General features: G+C 37.9%; 1 protein-coding gene across 1 annotated transcript; it reads left to right on the plus strand.

Moving 5' to 3' along the window:
• Window positions 1–817: 817 nt before the first annotated feature.
• On the plus strand, window positions 818–19,283 carry SAMD9 (sterile alpha motif domain containing 9). Its single transcript, XM_032761063.2, is given in 4 exon segments — window positions 818–941; window positions 3,929–4,008; window positions 12,707–16,368; window positions 16,370–19,283. Coding segments are annotated over 2 exon segments (4,767 nt in total). The 5' UTR covers window positions 818–941; window positions 3,929–4,008; window positions 12,707–12,714; the 3' UTR covers window positions 17,483–19,283.
• The last annotated feature ends 777 nt before the right edge of the window (window positions 19,284–20,060 follow it).

A 20,060-nucleotide genomic window follows, 5' to 3' on the forward strand; every position in this document is an offset into this window, starting at 1 on the left:
TTAATATGAAACATTTAGAACAATGCCTGGTACATGGTTAAGTGCCAATAAAAATTTTAAAATAAATGTTTTTGAATGTTTTCATCTAAAACCAGTGTGAATCAATTGTGGGATGTGGAAACCAAAAGCTAATTGGGCACACACAAGAAATATCAGTACTTGCTGTTAGTTTTTAAATTATCAGCTATTTTTGTTTATCTCACTCAGGCAGTTTTCTACCTGGCCCTGACACTGACCTTAGAAAAGATAAATCTTTACAATGTGACCATCAGGTCTGCTGCAGCCCTGGTCTGCTCTGCAATAAATGCATTTAGTATTTATTGGGGTGCTCAAAGAAGTCCTATCCCTGAAAGACATTCTTTACACACTTTAGGAAAACAGAAATGGACAGTAACTCCACCCTAAAGGCCAGTGAAATACTGACCTAGAGTATCTCCAACCTGGCGCTCTACAAGGCTGGGACTGCAATGTAAACTCATATTCCCAAGGGATCAATTAAGCCAGACTCCCACAGTTTGTCTATAACAAGACAATGGGGCTTTCTGCAGCCCTCAAAACTCTCAAGTGAGGAAAAATTGTTAAGCCTTCAGATTTTAACCAAGCAGACCAGAAGGTGGTATATAGCCATAGCTTATTAAAAAGCATTTCAGAAAGAAAAGGCCGTGCTGTAATTTCAGATCTGAGAAATGAAACTGAAACCAAACCTACATTCTTCCTTCCCCAACCTCCCAGCTGTTAAACACGCCCTGCTGTTTCTGAGCCAATTAGAGCTTGCTGTGAGACAGAAGCAGAGAATACATAGACTTCCGTTAAAACCAGAATGAGGAAAATACTTTTCTCTAGCATCGTAGGAGGAAGAAAACAAACACATCAGATATTTTCAGCACCAAAAAGGATGGTTTTCCCCACATATATGTAAAAGAAATTTGCAAGACTACTGGGTAAGTACAATATCTATTATTAATATTGTTCTTACTATCTATAGCAGCATTTTATTGAATAGAAAGAAATATACTTTTCAATTAGAAGCTTCAAATGTACCTCAAAACAAAAAGTAGTAGTCTAAGCCTAGAAATTCTAGACTATTTGTTGTTCTGACAGCAGTCTGCTTTATATTAGTTGAAAAATTAGTCATAACATTTCATTAAAGATGCAATTGAAAACTACAGACACTTTTATTGATGAACTCTCCCAAGGAATAACAGCATATTCAGAAAGAACAAACAGGCCAGGTGTGGTAGCCTGTAATTTGAGCACTTTGGAAGGCAAGGACAGGAGAATTGTTTGAGGCTGGGAATTCAAAATTAGCTTGGGCAACATAGCAAGACCCTACCTAGCAAGAGTTCTACCAAAAAAAAAAAAAAAAATAGCTGGATGTGGTGGCACGCAGCTGCAGTCCTATCTACTTTGGAGGCTGAGGCAGAAGGATTGCTTGAGCCCAAGAATTTAAGGTTACAGTGAGCTGTAATTGCACCACTGCACTCCAGCATAGGCAACAGAGTGAGACCCTGTCTCAAAAAAAAAAGGAAAGATAGATAAAGAACAGGCAATGAAAACTTAAAAGTACTTTACTTTAATCAAATACACCTTCCACCATCTACTCTAAGAAATAGGTAGCTTCCAGAAAACAAAACTCTCTGAGAGCTTCTCAGGTATTGTTGTCAGATGACATATATAGGAAGACAGACAGATAGACTACTATGGGAAGTCTTCGGAATTAAGGCAGCTTTATGTTCCTGGCAAAAATACTAGGTTTATGTCTAATTTCTCCCCGAAGCAAACAGTAAGATAATGCAAGAGGGTTGGAGGATCACATTTCTGAATAAAGGCCTGACCTTCAACTCCCTTCTAGAAAAGTTAACAAACCCTACAGTTTAACACCAACCAGAGTTAAAAAATGTATGTGGGTTCAATCAGTAACAAATAGTGTTTCCTACTAAGGTGCTCAGAACCAAATTTTCAGGTCAGTTTTTAAAGTATACAGAATCAAAACCAGTAATTTTAGGTACTAATTTTACTCCATGATTTCACCTTCTTTTCCCCCTACCCTTATTTAGCCTTCCCCATGATTTCTTTACCTAAGGGTTTTAATATATGTGTGATCCTGTACTACTTCCTAAATTACCTAAAAAACATTATGGAACAAGAGAGGGTATAAAGAAATCATTAATATGTAAAATATCTAATAACAGTGGCATAAATACCTATGAATGGCGGCATATATTTTCTCCAAGAGTGACATCATCAACAATTTTTTTAAAATAATGTATTGAAAGGCACAGCTATGAATAACCTGACAAAAGCTTTAGGGGAAGAAGTGTGAAAGTGTAACCTGTTCAATGACATTTGAAATATTCATAATGTCTCCAGTAGAGAAAACAGTCCAAAGTCACTTCTTTATTATTTTGCTTGCTTTCCCAACCAAATGTTCAGGCCCAGTTCTCCATCCCCTACACTCTTATATGAGAACCTGACTTTATGTTTTTACATATAATGGTATGCAGTTATTGCATAAATCAAATAATCCATCTAATTCACCAGTCTCATAATCTAGTTTATGACGTATAACCCAGAGAGTAAGGACTGTGTCTGTAAAACTGTGAAAGGTCAAAGTTGATGAAGGAAGTCAGGCAGACCCCAGGAAAAGGGTACTGGTGGGGAAAGGGTACTGGTGGGATGAGGCGAGATGGGGGATGGGAGCCATGAGTATGAGGCCTCAGGAGCCAAAGCACACTAGCAGCAGAATAATCGGGGACCCCTGCTTTATGTGTTAAATAGTGTGGGTGCAACAAAAGTGAGCATACTTTCATAGGGTGGAGTAGATGTGACTCAGTAAATGGATGCAAGAAAGTGACTTAGATAGAACGGTTACTAGACGAGGGTGTAGTCAGTTTTTAGACAACTCTAAAACCAATATTGAATCAACACTGAGTGGGATGCAGAAGTCAAAAGTTCATAATCTGAGGCTGCAATAATAAACACCTAGTACAACTTTAGGACCTCACATAGCATTGAATTCACAATTATCCTTGATTCGTAACACACCATCATCTTTTTTAGGCAAGTATCTCTTTTATTTTATTCATCCGTTTATTTATTTTCTAATGTATTTTGGAGGCATTATTGGCTTTTTAAATACAGTATAACTTGTATACAATGAACAAACTTAAGGGTAAGCCTCTATGAAATTTTAATATGTACTTATCTGTGCAACCGCTAGCCATATCAAGATATAAAATATTTCCATCACCCCTTCCCATAAAATATCCACCCCCCACATCAGTCTGACTTCTATGACAGATTACTTTTGCCTATTCTTAAACTATATAAGTAGAATTATACAATATGTTTTCTGTTGTAACTGGCTTCTTTCACACAGTATGATGTGATATTCATTCATGTTGCTGCCTATATCAGTACTTTAATCATTTTCATGAGAATTGCAGATCCAAAGGATAGGTATATATTTAACTTCACAAAAACTGACAGTTTCTTGAAGTGGCTGAAACAATGTACATTCCCACAGGCAGTGTATGAGAGCTCCATTGACTCCACATCGTCACCAACATTTGGCATTACCAGTCTTTAATTTTAGCCATTCTGGTAGGCATGTAGTATTATCTTATTGTAATTTTACTTTGCATTTCCATTATAGTAAACATTTTGGAACACTTCTAATTGCACTTCATTAGACCCGCCCCTGTGACTATGAAAATCCCCACTGGTTTCTCCTCCTCCCAGTGGGCCAAGTCTAATCCTTAAACCCAACCCCAAATCAACAAATGCCCCCAAAGCTTACATAGACAGGGATCTTTCCTCTCTGGAATTTTAGTTCATCCAGTCCTTGTCATCTGGTCTATTGATGACTTTGTGATTACTTAAAAATATGAGTTTTGCAATTTTTCGGATTTTGTTCTCATTGTTGCAGTGGGTGAATAGGTGGCCTTTTGTGATCTCCTACATCACTCTGGAAGTGAGACTCCTTCAGTTTCTTCTAAACTCAGTTTGGTAAGCTATATTTTTAAAGAATTTGCTCAATTAATCTCAGTTTTCAATTTATTCGATAAAGTTGGTTGGAATAACATCCAAACCCTTTCATTTGCAAAGTTTCTAATATTGCTTATTTCTGCCACCTCTCTTTTTTATTTTTTTGGTTTATCATTCCATGGATGTGTCAATTTTATTACTTTTTATCTAAACAGCTCTGGGACTTCACTGAGTCTCTCTTGTCATTTTGTTTTCCATTTTATAAATTCCTGCTCTTATCTTTATTTTTCTCTTTCTTCTTATTTCAGGTTTATTCTGTTATTCTTCTTTCAATTTATTAAATTGGCATTTGGTTCATGATTTTCAGTCATTCCTCCTTTGTTTTAAAATTATACTTCAAGTTCTAGGGTACATGTGCACAATGTGCAGCTTTGTTACATATGTATACATGTGCCATGTTGGTGTGCTGCACCCATTAACTTGTCATTTACATTAGGTATATCTCCTAATGCTATCCCTCCCACCTCCCCACCACCCCACGAAAGGCCCCGGTGTGTGATGTTCCCCAACCTGTGTCCAGGTGTTCTCATTGTTCAATTCCCACCTGTGAGTGAGAACATGTGGTGTTTGATTTCCTGTCCCTGCGATAATTTGCTCAGAATGATGGTTTCCAGCTTCATCCATGTCCCTACAAAGGACATGAACTCACCCTTTTTTATGGCTGCATAGTATTCCACGGTGTATATGTGCCACGTTTTCTTAATCCAGTCTGTCATTGATGGACATTTGGGTCGATTCCAAGTCTTTGCTATTGTGAATAGTGCCGCAATAAACATACGTGTGCGTGTGTCTTTATAACAGCATGATTTATAATCCTTTGGGTATATACCCAGTAATGGGATGGCTGGGTCAAATGGTATTTCTAGTTCTAGATCCTTGAGGAACTGCCACATTGTCTTCCACAATGGTTGAACTAGTTTACAGTCCCATCAACAGTGTAAAAGTGTTCCTATTTCTCCACAGCCTCTCCAGCACCTGTTGTTTCCTGACTTTTTAATGATGGCCATTCTAACTGGTGTGAGATGGTATCTCATTGTGGTTTTGATTTGCATTTCTCTGATGACCAGTGATGATGAACATTTTTTCATGTGTCTGTTGGCTGCATAAATGTCTTCTTTTGAGAAGTGTCTGTCCATATCCTTTGCCCACTTTTTGATGGGGTTGTTTGATTTCTTTTTGTAAATTTGTTTAAGTTCTTTGTAGATTCTGGATATTAGCCCTTTGTCAGACGGGTAGGTTGTAAAAATTTTCTCCCATTCTGTAGGTTGCCTGTTCACTCTGATGATAGTTTCTTTTGCTGTGCAGAAGCGTTTTAGTTTAGCTAGATTCCATTTGTCAATTATGGTTTTGTTGCCATTGCTTTTGGTGTTTTAGTCATGAAGCCTTTGCCCATGCCTATGTCCTGAATGGTATTGCCTAGGTTTTCTTCTAGGGTTTTTATGGTTTCAGGTCTAACATTTAAGTCTTTAATCCATCTTGAATGAATTTTTGTATGAGGTGTAAGGAAGGGATCCAGTTTCAGCTTTCTACATACAGCTAGCCAGTTTTCCCAGCACCATTTATCAAATAGGGAATCCTTTCCCCATTTCTTGTTTTTATCAGGTTTGTCAAAGATCAGATGGTTGTAGATGTGTGGTATTATTTCTGAGGGCTCTGTTCTGTTCCATTGGTCTATATCTCTGTTTTGGTACCAGTACCATGCTGTTTTGGTTACTGTAGCCTTGTAGTATAGTTTGAAGTCAGGTAGTGTGATGCCTCCAGCTTTGTTCTTTTGGTTTGGGATTGTTTTGGCAGTGTGGGCTCTTTTTTGGTTCCACATGAACTTTAAAGTAGTTCTTTCCAATTCTGTGAAGAAAGTCATTGGTAGCTTGATGGGGATGGCATTGAATCTATAAATTACCTTGGGCAGTATGGCCATTTTCACAATATTGATTCTTCCTATCCAAGAGCATGAAATGTTCTCTCATTTGTTTGTGTCCTCTTTTATTTCATTGAGCAGTGGTTTGTAGTTCTCCTTGAAGAGGTCTTTCACTTCCCTTGTAAGTTGGATTCCTAGGTATTTTATTCTCTTTGAAGCAGTTGTGAATGAGAGTTCGCTCATCATTTGGCTCTCTGTTTGTCTGTTATTGGTGTATAGGAATGCTTGTGATTTTTGCACATTGATTTTGTATCCTGAGGCTTTGCTGAAATTGCTTATCAGCTTAATATTTTGGACTGAGATGATGGGGTTTTCTAAATATACAATCATGTCATCTGCAAACAGGGACAACTTGACTTCCTCTTTTCCTAACTGAATACTCGATTTCTTTATCCTGCCTAATTGCCCTGGCCAGAACTTCCAACACTATGTTGAATAGGAGTGGTAAGAAAAGGCATCCCTGTCTTGTGCCAGTTTTCAAAGGGAATGCTTCCAGATTTTGCCCATTCTGTATGATATTGGCTGTGGGTTTGTCATAAATAGCTATTATTATTTTGAAATATGTCCCATCAATACCTAGTTTATTGAGAGTTTTTAAGCATGAAAGGCTGTTGAATTTTGTTGAAGGCATTTTCTGCATCTATTGAGATAATCATGTGGTTTTTGTCTTTTGTTCTGTTTCTACGATGGATCATGTTTATTGATTTGTGTATGTTGAACCAGCCTTGCATCCCAGTGATGAAGCCCACTTGATCATGGTGGATAAGCTTTTTGATGTGCTGCTGGATTCGGTTTGCCAGTATTTTATTGGGATTTTTGTATCGATGTTCATCAGGGATATTGGTCTAAAATTCTCTTTTTTTGTTGCATCTCTGCTAGGCTTTGGCATCAGGATGATGCTGGCCTCATAAAATGAGTTAGAGAGGGTTCTCTCTTTTTTCTATTGATTGGAATAATTTCAAAAGGAATGATACCAGCTCCTCTTTGCACCTCTGGTAGAATTCTGCTGTGATTCCATCTGGTCCTGGACTTTTTTTGGTTGGCAGGCTATTAATTGTTGCCTCAATTTCAGAACCTGTTATTGGTCTATTCGGGGATTCAACTTCTTCCTGGTTTAGTCTTGGGAGGGTGTATGTGTCCAGGAATTTATCCATTTCTTCTAGATTCTCTAGTTTATTTGCATAGAGGTGTTTATAGTATTCTCTGATGGTAGTTTGTATTTATGTGGGATCAATGGTGATATCCCCTTTATCATTTTTTATTGCATCTATTTGATTCTTCTCTCTTTTCTTCTTTATCAGTCTTGCTAGCAGTCTATCAATTTTCTTGATCTTTTCAAAATCCAGCTCCTGGATTCATTGATTTTTTTGAAGGGTTTTTTGTGTCTCCATCTCCTTCAGTTCTGCTCTGATTTTAGTTATTTCTTGCCTTCTGCTAGCTTTTGAATGTGTTTGCTCTTGCTTCTCTAGTTCTTTTAATTGTGATGTTAGGGTGTCAATTTTAGATCTTTCCTGCTATCTCCTGTGGGCATTTAGTGGTATAAATTTCCCTCTACACACTGCTTTAAATGTGGCCCAGAGATTCTGGTATGTTGTGTCTTTGTTCTCATTGGTTTCAAAGAACATCTTTATTTCTGCCTTCATTTCATTATGTACCCAGTAGTCACTCAGGAGCAGGTTTTTCAGTTTCCATGTAGTTGAGCTGTTTTGAGTGAGTTTCTTAATCCTGAGTTCTAGTTTGATTGCACTGTGGTCTGAGAGACAGTTTGTTATAATTTCTGTTCTTTTACATTTGCTGAGGAGTGCTTTACTTCCAACTATGTGGTCAATTTTGAAATAAGTGCGATGTGGTGCTAAGAAGAACATATATTCTGTTCATTTGGGATGGAGAGTTCTGTAGATGTCTATTAGGTCCACTTGGTGCAGAGCTGAGTTCAATTCCTGGATATCCTTGTTAACTTTCTGTCTCATGGATCTGTCTAATGTTGATAGTGGGGTGTTAAAGTCTCCCATTATTATTGTGTGGGAGTCTAAGTCTCTTTGTAGGTCTCTAAGGACTTGCTTTGTGAATCTGGGTGCTCCTGTATTGGGTGCATATATATTTAGGAGAGTTAGCTCTTCTTGTTGAATTGATCCCTGTACCGTTATGTAATGGCCTGCTTTGTCTCTTTTGATCTTTGTTGGTTTAAAGTCTGTTTTATCGGAGACTAGGATTGCAACCTCTGCTTTTTTTGTTTTCCATTTGCTTGGTAGATCTTCCTCCATCCCTTTCTTTTGAGCCTATGTGTGTCTCTGCACATGAGATGGGTTTCCTGAATACAGCACACTGATGGGTCTTGACTCTTTATCCAATTTTCCAGTCTTTGTCTTTTAATTGAGACATTTAGCCCATTTACATTTAAGGTTAATATTGTTATGTGTGAATTTCATCCTGTCATTGTGATGTTAGTTGGTTCTTTTGCTCGTTATTTGATGCAGTTTCTTCCTAGCATCAATGGTGTTTACAATTTGGCATGTTTTTGCAGTGGCTGGTACCGGTTGTTCCTTTCCATGTTTAGTGCCTCCTTCAGGAGCTCTTGTAAGGCAGGCTTGGTGGTAACAAAATTTCTCAGCATTTGCTTGTCTGTAAAGGATTTTATATCTCCTTCACTTATGAAGCTTAGTCTGGCTGGATATGAAACTCTGGGTTGAAAATTCTTGTCTTTAAGAATGTTGAATATTAGCCCCCACTCTTTTCTGGCTTGTAGACTTTCTGCCAAGAGATCTGCTGTTAATCTGATGGGCTTCCCTTTGTGGGTAACCGGACCTTTCTCTCTGGCTGCCCTTAATATTTTTTCCTTCATTTCAACTTTGGTGAATCTGACAATTATGTGTCTTGGAGTTGCTCTTCCCGAGGAGTATCTTTGCGGCATTCTCTGTATTTTCTGAATTTGAATGTTGGCCTGCCTTTCTAGGTTGGGCAAGTTCTCCTGGATATCCTGCAGAGTGTTTTCCAACTTGGTTCCATTCTCCCCGTCACTTTCAGGTACACCAATCAGACATAGATTTGGTCTTTTCATATAGTCCCTTATTTCCTGGAGGTTTTGTTTGTTTCTTTTTACTCTTTTTTCTCTAAACTTCTCTTCTGGCTTCATTTCATTAATTTGATCATCTATCACTGATACCCTTTCTTCCACTTGATCGAATCGGCTACTGAAGCTTGTGCATGTGTCATGTAGTTCTTGTTTCATGGTTTTCAGCTCCATCAGGTCATTTAAGGTCTTCTCTATGCTGTTTATTCTAGCTAGCCGTTCATCAAATCTTTTTGCTAGGTTTTAACTTCTTTGCAATGGATTCAAACATCCTCCTTTAGCTCAGAGAAGTTTGTTATTACCAGTTGTCTGAAGCCTTCTTCTCTCAACTCATAAAAGTCATTCTCCATCCAGCTTTGTTCCATTGCTGGTGAGCAGCTGCATTCCTTTGGAGGAGAAGAGGCACTCTGATTTTTAGAATTTTCACCTTTTCTGCTCTGGTTTCTCCCCATCTTTATGGTTTTATCTACCTTTGGTCTTTGATGATGGTGATGTACAGATGGGGTTTTTGTGTGGATGTCCTTTCTGTTTGTTAGTTTTCCTTCTAACAGTCAGGACCCTCAGCTGCAGGTCTGTTGGAGTTTGCTGGAGGTCCACTCCAGACCCTGTTTGACTGGGTATCAGCAGCAGAGGTTGTAGAACAGCAAATATTGCAGAATGGTACATTTTGCTGTGTGATCCTTCCTCTGGAAGCTTCATCTCAGACAGGCACCTGGCTGTATGAGGTGTCGGTCAGCCCCTACTGGGAGATGTCTCCCAGCTAGGCTACTCAGGGGTCCGGGACTCACTTGAGGAGGCAGTCTGTCCGTTCTCAGATCTCAAACTCCATGCTGGGAGAACAATTGCTCCTTTCAAAGCTGTCAGACAGGGACGTTTAAGTCTGCAGAAGTTTCTGCTGCCTTTTGTTCAGCTATGCCCTGCCCCACAGGTGGAGTCTACAGAGGCAGGCAGGCCTCCTTGAGCTTCTGTAGGCTCCACCCAGTTCAAGCTTCCTGGCCACTTTGTTTACCTACTCAAGCCTCAGCAATGGCAGACGCCCCTCCCCCAGCCTTGCTGCCGCCTTGCGGTTCAATCTCAGACTGCTGTGCTAGCAGTGAGCAAGGCTCCATGGGCGTGGGACCCTCTGAGCCAGGTGCAGAATATAATCTTCTGGTGTGCCGTTTGCTAAGACCATTGAAAAAGCACAGTATTAGGGTGGGAGTGTCCCGATTTTCCAAGTACCATCTGTCACGGCTTCCCTTGGCTAGGAAAGGGAATTCCCCAACCCCTTGTGCTTCCCGTGTGATGTGATGCCCTACCCTGCTTTGGCTCACACTCCTTGGACTGCACCCACTGTCTAACAAGCCCTAGTGAGATGAACTTGGTACCTCAGTCGGAAATGCAGAAATCACCCATCTTCTGTGTCCCTCACACTGGGAGCTGTAGACTGGAGCTGTTCCTATTCAGCCATCTTGGAACCCGGCCCTGTGCTTTAGACTTGGCACCCTATAGCTTGAGGAGGTGACACTGTGTCCACATGCGTGTGAAGGGAGGACGGCTGAAGGTACATGCAGTCCCCCGGACGTCACAAACTTTGCGGACACAAGTCACACCCACGCACACACACAGCAGGAGCCTTAGCCACACAGGTGCATGGTGAGGCATGGCGGGCCACACCCATTCTTCCATTTTTATAAATACGTCCAAGGCTATACATATTTCTCCAAGTATTGTAGACATTGTTCCTTACAACTCTTTATATGCAGCATTTTTATTACTGCTCAGTTCTAAATACGGATACCATTGCAGTTTTTTATTTTTTGAATAAAATTTTATTTAAGATTATTGTAGATTCATATGTAGTTGTAAGAAATAATTTGATATTCTGTGTACTCTTTACCTAGCTTCCCCAATAGTAAAATCTTGTGAAATTATAGTACAAAATCACAATGAAGATATTGCCTATCTTTGCCTATTTTGTATTGATATAGCTGTAAGGTATGTTGCTTACTCACTTTCTGTGCATACCATAGTTACATACAAAAAAAAACAGCTTAAACCTTGGACCATGGGTCTGGCATCTTCATGTCTTGAAAGAAAGGTAAATCCTAATCCTGAGTTTGTATCTGCCACTAGAAAGCAATATTTCTGCGTATTATTTCCTGAACATGGGCCTATATAATAATTTATCTGAGGCCATTCCCCAGGCTGTCTCCATTATTTAATTTGATGTCTCCCATGATAAATGAAAGTTTAGTTCATTAAAATGACTCACAATTTTGGATCATACTTAAAGCTGACTATTATTATTTGAATTTCATTTTTTTGAACATTGCTATATTTCTGTAGCCTAGATTGACATTAATTTTTCAGATAGTAGTCTGCAAATTTGCAAACTAAATAATTATGCCACGAGTTATTGCTCAGGAATCAGCTCTTATCCATTATTATCTGAAAAATTACTTTAATACAACAGTAGCCAACAAGTTCACTACTCAGCAAGCTATTCCAGATGACTTGGAACAGAACAGCTCACAGACAAAATTAAGATGCTTGAAGGGCATATTTTTTAAAATCAATTAAAATAACACAACAAGGCCAGGCGTGGTGGCTGACACCTGTAATCCCAGCACTTTGAGAGGTTGAGGCAGGAGGATCACTTGAACCCAGGAGGCGGAGGTTGCAATGAGCCAAGATCGTGCCATTGCACTCCACCCTGGGCAATAAGAGCAAAACTCCATCTCAAAAAAAAAAATTAAAATACCCAACAACAACAACAAAGAGGTGGGCAACACATCTTGGATAAGGAACAATAAGGGTAGAAGGATCTCATTACCTGAGTTGTGCAAGTTAATATATCTTCTCTCTTCCTCTCTAATATTTCAGCATTCTCCACTGATTGTACAATTTTGAGAACCAGAGTTGAGGTCTGTTTAAAGGGTCTCAGGAGATAGAAGAGGTCCTGGGTCAATGACATACACTTTCTGTAATCAGAGAAATGCAGAGGGATGAGTATGCCTGGCCACAGATACAGGTCATTAGCCTGATAAGCTACTATGATTTTACGGATGTTTCTTCAATGGAGAACACAAATGATTAGAATGGGTGTCACCAAATAGGTAACCCAATTAAGACCTCAAAAATAGCAAATGCTTCATGTGTGTCTCATGAATATTTACTATTTGGTTCTTATATCCCTTTCTAACTATGCTTAATACTCATATGTTCTATTTACTTTATCTATGTCTATCATGATGTATCTCACAAACTTGCTTCTATACTTAGTTTCATATATCCTTCTTTTTTCTCTTATTTTCTATAGCAGAATTGAATGTTCTTAAATACTACAGCAAACACACATTATAGCAAACAATCATTAATAAGGATAAACTATCTCTATATATAGTGACTGGAAGCATTCCCAAAATTTACTTAGTGAATGAAGCAAGAGAATTATGTATAGTATGCCACAATTTATGGGGAAAAGGGTGTTCATGTGTTTGTATTTGGTATTCTTTCTCTGGAGGGATGCAGAAGAAACTGGCAATAGTCACATTCTCTCAAGAGATAATTCATTGGCATATCCTTTTGAACTTTTTAAATTTTGAAAATTATATATATATTATCTACTAAAATTGTTTCAAAATTTTACCTTTAATAATGCTAAATAATTTTTCTTTTTCTACATATAGGTATCAGAATGGCAAAGCAACTGAACCTTCCAGAAAATACAGATGATTGGACAAAAGAGGAAGTAAATCAGTGGTTAGAAAGTCATAAGATTGACAAAAAACACAGGGAAATTTTGACTGGACAAGATGTGAATGGAGCAGTCTTGAAGTGGTTAAAAAAAGAACATCTTGTTGATATGGGCATCACACATGGACCAGCTATTCAAATAGAAGAACTATTCAAAGAACTGCGGAAAACAGCCATTGAAGATTCAATTCAGACATCTAAGGTGGAAAAGCCCAGTAAAAATGCTCCTAAAGACCAAACTGTATCTCAAAAGGAACGTAGAGAAACTTCAAAGCAAAAACAAAAGGGTAAAGAGAACCCAGATATGGCTAATCCGCCTACAATGAATACAATTGCTAAAGGTTCTAAGTCACTAAAAGTTGAGCTCATAGAAGATAAAATAGATTATACAAAGGAAAGGCAACCATCCATAGACCTGACATGTGTATCATACCCATTTGATGAATTCAGTAATCCATATCGTTACAAGTTGGATTTTAGTCTACAGCCTGAAACAGGACCAGGCAATCTCATTGATCCAATACATGAATTCAAAGCCTTCACAAATACAGCAACAGCCACAGAAGAGGATGTCAAGATGAAATTTAGCAATGAGGTTTTCTGATTTGCTTCAGCTTGTATGAATTCACGTACCAATGGCACTATTCATTTTGGAGTCAAAGACAAACCCCATGGGAAAATTGTTGGCATCAAAGTCACCAATGATACCAAGGAAGCCCTCATTAACCATTTCAATCTGATGATAAACAAGTATTTTGAAGACCATCAGGTCCAACAAGCAAAGAAGTGCATTCGAGAGCCAAGATTTGTGGAAGTTTTACTGCCAAATAGTACTCCATCTGACAGATTTGTTATTGAAGTGGACATTATTCCACAGTTCTCTGAATGCCAATATGATTATTTCCAGATTAAAATGCAAAATTACAACAACAAAACATGGGAACAAAGTAAAAAATTCTCACTATTTGTGCGAGATGGGCCCAGCTCTAAGGACATTATGAAAAATAAAGTTGATTTCAGAGCATTTAAAGCAGATTTTAAAACACTGGCAGAGTCCAGAAAAGCAGCAGAAGAAAAATTCAGAGCAAAAACAAATAAAAAAGAAAGGGAGGGACCAAAGTTGGTTAAATTATTGACAGGAAATCAAGATTTGTTAGATAATTCATACTATGAACAGTATATTCTTGTAACAAATAAATGCCACCCAGATCAAACAAAACACTTAGATTTCCTGAAGGAAATTAAATGGTTTGCCGTATTGGAGTTTGATCCTGAGTCTAACATCAAAGGAGTGGTCAAAGCTTACAAAGAAAGCCGAGTAGCAAACCTTCACTTTCCAAGTGTATATGTAGAAGAGAAAACCACACCAAATGAGATGATTTCTACTCTAAATCTTTACCATCAACCCAGCTGGATTTTCTGCAATGGCAGGGTAGACCTTGACAGTGAAAAATATAAACCCTTTGATCCAAGTTCCTGGCAAAGAGAAAGAGCTTCTGATGTCAGGAAACTGATTTCATTTCTTACACATGAAGACATAATGCCAAGAGGGAAGTTTTTGGTGGTATTTCTATTACTGTCCTCTGTGGATGACCCAAGAGATCCCCTCATTGAGACTTTCTGTGCTTTCTACCAGGATCTCAAAGGAATGGAAAATATACTGTGTATTTGTGTACAGCCACACATATTTCAGGGATGGAAAGATCTACTTGAAGCAAGATTAATAAAACACCAGGATGAAATTTCAAGCCAATGTATTTCTGCTTTAAGCCTTGAAGAGATCAATGGCACTATTCTTAAACTAAAATCTGTGACTCAATCTTCAAAAAGACTTTTGCCATCTGTTGGTTTATCGACTGTCCTTCTGAAAAAGGAAGAAGATATCATGACTGCTCTGGAAATTATCTGTGAAAATGAATGTGAGGGTACACTGTTAGAGAAGGACAAAAATAAATTCCTTGAATTCAAGGCATCAAAAGAGGAAGACTTCTATCGAGGTGGCAAAGTGTCATGGTGGAACTTCTACTTCTCTTCTGAAAGTTATTCTTCACCTTTTGTCAAAAGGGATAAATATGAAAGACTTGAAGCAATGATTCAAAACTGTGCAGATTCTTCTAAACCAACAAGTACCAAAATTATTCATCTGTATCATCATCCAGGCTGTGGGGGAACTACCTTGGCTATGCACATTCTCTGGGAACTAAGGAAGAAATTCAGATGTGCTGTGCTGAAAAACAAGACAGCGGATTTTTCTGAAATTGGAGAACAGGTAACCAGTTTAATCACTTATGGGGCAATGAACCGTCAGGAATACATACCTGTACTGCTCCTTGTTGATGATTTTGAAGAACAAGATAACGTCTATCTTCTGCAGTACTCTATTCAAACAGCTATAGCTAAAAAGTACATTCGATATGAAAAACCTCTGGTGATTATCCTAAATTGTATGAGATCACAAAATCCCGAAAAAAATGCCATGATTCCAGACAGTATTGCCGTAATACAGCAACTCTCTCCCAAAGAACAGAGAGCTTTTGAGCTTAAATTGAAAGAAATCAAAGAACAGCATAAAAACTTTGAGGATTTTTATTCCTTTATGATGATGAAAACCAATTTTAATAAAGAATACATAGAAAATGTGGTCTGGAATATCCTGAAAGGGCAGAATATTTTCACCAAGGAAGCAAAGCTCTTTTCTTTTCTGGCTCTTCTTAATTCATATGTGCCTGATACCACCATTTCACTATCACAGTGTGAAAAATTCTTAGGAATTGGAAACAAGAAGGCTTTCTGGGGGACAGAAAAATTTGAAGACAAGATGGGCACCTACTCTACAATTCTGATAAAAACAGAGGTCATCGAATGTGGGAACTACTGTGGAGTACGCATCATTCACTCTTTGATTGCAAAGTTCTCACTGGAAGAATTGAAGAAAAGCTATCACCTGAATAAAAGTCAAATTATGTTGGATATGCTAACTGAGAATTTGTTCTTCGATACTGGTATGGGAAAAAGCAAATTTTTGCAAGATATGCACACACTCCTACTCACAAGACACCGTGATGAACATGAAGGTGAAACAGGAAATGGGTTTTCCCCATTTATTGAAGCATTACATAAAGATGAAGGAAATGAAGCAGTTGAAGCTGTATTGCTTGAAGGTATCCATCGGTTCAACCCAAATGCATTCATTTGCCAAGCGTTGGCAAGACATTTCTACATTAAAAAGAAGGACTTTGGCAATGCTCTAAACTGGGCAAAACAAGCAAAAATCATAGAACCTGACAATTCTTATATCTCAGATACACTGGGTCAAGTCTACAAAAGTAAAATGAGATGGTGGATAGAGGAAAACGAAAGAAACGGGAACATTTCAGTTGATGATCTAATTGCTCTTTTGAGTTTAGCAGAACATGCCTCAAGTGCATTCAAAGAATCTCAACAGCAAAGTGAAGATAGAGAGTATGAAGTGAAGGAAAGATTGTATCCGAAGTCAAAAAGGAGGTATGATACTTACAATATAGCTGGTTATCAAGGAGAGATAGAAGTTGGGCTTTACACAATCCAAATTCTCCAGCTCATTCCTTTTTTTGATAAAAAAAAATGAGCTATCTAAAAGAGATATGGTCAATTTTATATCAGGAAGTAGTGATATTCCAGGGGATCCAAACAATGAATATAAATTAGCCCTCAAAAACTATATTCCTTATTTAACTAAATTGAAATTTTCTTTGAAAGAGTCCTTTGATTTTTTTGATGAATACTTTGTCCTGCTAAAACCCAGGAACAATATTAAGCAAAATGAAGAGGCCAAAACTAGGAGAAAGGTGGCTGGATATTTTAAGAAATATATAGATATATTTTGTGTCTTAGAAGAATCACAAAACAAAGATCTTGGATCAAAGTTCAGTGAGCCACTTCAAGTAGAGAGATGCAGGAGTAGCCTAGTAGCTTTAAAAGCAGACAAGTTTTCTGGGCTCTTGGAATATCTTATCAAAAGTCAAGCGGATGCTATAAGCACTATGGAATATATAGTGGACAAATATACTTTTCTCTTAGAACAATGCACTGTCAAAATCCAGTCAAAAGAAAAGCTAAATTTCATCTTGGCCAACATTATTCTCTCCTGTATCAAACCTACCTCCAGATTAGTAAAGCCAGTTGAAAAACTAAAAGATCAGCTTCGAGAAGTCTTGCAACCAATAGGACTGACTTACCGGTTTTCAGAACCTTATTTTCTAGCTTCCCTCTTATTCTGGCCAGAAAATCAACAACTAGATCAACATTCTGGACAAATGAAAGAGTATGCTCAAGCACTGGAAAATTCTTTCAAGGGGCAATATAAACATATGCATCGTACAAAGCAACCAATTGCATATTTCTTTCTTGGAAAAGGTAAAAGACTGAAAAGACTTGTTCACAAAGGAAAAATTGACCAGTGCTTTGAAAAGACACCAGATATTAATTCCTTGTGGCAGAGTGGAGATGTGTGGAAGGAGGAAAAAGTCCAAGAACTTTTGCTTCGTTTACAAGGTCGAGCTGAAAATAATTGTTTATATATAGAATATGGAATCGATGAAAAAATCACAATACCCATCACTCCTGCTTTTTTAGGTCAACTTAGAAGTGGCAGAAGCATAGAGAAGGTGTCTTTTTACCTGGGATTTTCCATTGGAGGCCCACTTGCTTATGATATTGAAATTGTTTAAGAGCCTGATATTCTTCCTCCAAGAATTTGGTCTCAGTACCCACTTAATTTTTTTAGACTCAAGATCTATGCTTTAAACTGGCAAGGTTATAGATACAGCCTCTAGCTCTTCTGACCTGTACATGCAGTATTTAATTTCCTCTTAAACATGTTATGAATCCTACAAAGACAATAGTGAAAAACGAAGGAGTGAGATATATGAAAAGTAGCAAATATATTCCTTGGTTTGGTTAACATCATTGATGACAAAATAATGAGCTATGACTGGAGTCTGGAGAAGTTAGTGTAATCAGTTGGCTACGCAGAACCCCACTACTTACCAGGCATGGATTGAAGAAGATTGTCTACTCAAATGGCATTTAGACATTAGAATGTCTGGGAAAATATTTCTCAAAGAGAGCAAAAACCTCTCAAACTGAGGAGCAACATTTATTCTTACTAAGCAGATCATCAATGTGTCATGTGCTTGGCACTCAAGGATCTTCCAAAACAGAGGACCAACCAATCTTCTGAAGGTCATGCCCACAGAAGTCATCAGACCTTACCAAAGTAGGCTGGAGAATTAGATTGCCTTTTCATGCAGTGAGAGTCAGTTAAGCAAAAATGAAATTTGTCTCTATAGCTACTTAGCTTATCAACTCCCCTCCAAACATACAATTAAAAAAAAAAACACACACACACACACTCAAATTCCACAAGCTAATGAATAAAAGGGACTCTTGTGAGAAGACTAATGAGTCCCTCATCCAGAAGATGCCAATGTACTGGCAGATTAACATATAACCTATGTTTTGAACAAAAACAACCAGAGATATGTAATCAAAATGTAATTTTCCCCTAATAAAATTATGGATGTGGGCAGTCATCAATGGCTGCCAAAACCATTAAGTGGAAAGCTGATTTAAAAAAAAAAAAACTTTCTAATGGATTTATCAAACTGTCCCAAATCCTGATAAATATTAACATCACAGAGGAAGACCAGACGTTATGGGCCTGGAAGTACTATATGAGTGCACACATCACCCATGAGATGGTCTTGCCAAATAATTAAACCTGAATTTGATCAGGTCTCTGGATCTTATTTTCAATTCAAAAGAAATTTTAAAAAATCCTACTAATACCACCACAAATATGCAATCAGCAATATCCAGAAAGTGGAAATTCACAGGACAAAAACCTGGTTTCTTCAATCAAAAAAGAAAGAAATTACAAAGAAACAAAAAAATGTTGGGGAATCTATACGTTATAAGGGACTTAACAACTAAAGGGCAACACATAGACTTTAGATCCTAATTTGAGCAAAATCTAAAATCAATTATTAGGCAATCAGAAAAATTTGAACACAGACTAGATATTTGAGGATATTAAGGTCTATATTATTGAAGATTCCATGGTTATGTTTTTTAAAGAGTTCGTGCGTTTTAGAGATACATACTAAAGTATTTGTAAATAAATGATATGATCTATAATTAGTAATTTTGTGTTTGGGGTGTGGGGGTGGTGAAAGGGAAGTAGAACTGAAACAAGATTGGTCCTGAGTTAACAATGGCTGCATGCTGGATACATGGAATTCAGCACACTTTTCTCTCTCTTACTGATTATGCTTTTGAAATTTTCTCTTGTAAAACATTTAGAAAACAAAAACAAAAAAAATGTGATTTGTTTCTGTCTTCAAAATCTCATTAGAATTTTTTCACTGGAGGAAGATTTTCCCTTGCTTCTGCATAAAATTTTAACTCCATAACTTATGAGCTCACTCTTCATTGTTACTTTTTAACTGACAAATAAAAATTGTATATATTTATGGTGTTCAGCCTGATGTTTTGATATAGGTATATACTGTGAAATGACTAAATGAAGGTAATTAATATATCCATCACCTCTCAAGCCCGCTTGTGTGTTTGATGAGAACATTTAAAATCAACTCTCTTAACAATTTTCAAGTATACAATACGTTAACTATAATCATCATGTTGTACAATAGATTTCCAAAATTTATTCCTCCTAACCGAAACTTTTTACCCTTTGACCAACATCTCATTTCCCACTACCTCCCTCACTGCCCCTGCAACCCTGGAAACCACCATTCAACTTTCTGCTTCTATGAGTTTAGCTTTTTTAGATTCCACATCCCATCTGAAATCATGCAGTATTGGTCTTTCTGTGCCTGGCTCGTTTCACTTCAGCTCAATTTTTAAAACATAAAAGAATTCCTCTGGTCAAATGGAGTTTCAATTAGAGTGTCCAGTCACGTTTTTCTCTGAAGCCACTTCCCACTCTGCCCCAGGTTTCAGTCCACTCTGCACAGAATTGTCTCTTCTGGACTCCTGCCTTCCAGGGTGATTCTTTTGAACTCAAATTAAGCCAGTTTAGGCAGATATTCTGTCCCCCATGACCTGCCTTGGAGGAACAGGAAACACTTATGGGTGTTTGTTCTGCCATTGGTAGGGAGTGAAGGTAATTTCCAGTTTGGGGAATAACATGTGTTGTAAATTCGGAGGGACACAGGTAAAGCGCTTCAAGTGAATCTTTTGAAGGCCCCCTCTCTCAAGGCTTGAGAGAAGGTTCTCATAGGGATA

Source organism: Hylobates moloch, unplaced genomic scaffold (genome assembly GCF_009828535.3).
Source record: "Hylobates moloch isolate HMO894 unplaced genomic scaffold, HMol_V3 SCAFFOLD_1, whole genome shotgun sequence".
NCBI lineage: Eukaryota > Metazoa > Chordata > Mammalia > Primates > Hylobatidae > Hylobates > Hylobates moloch.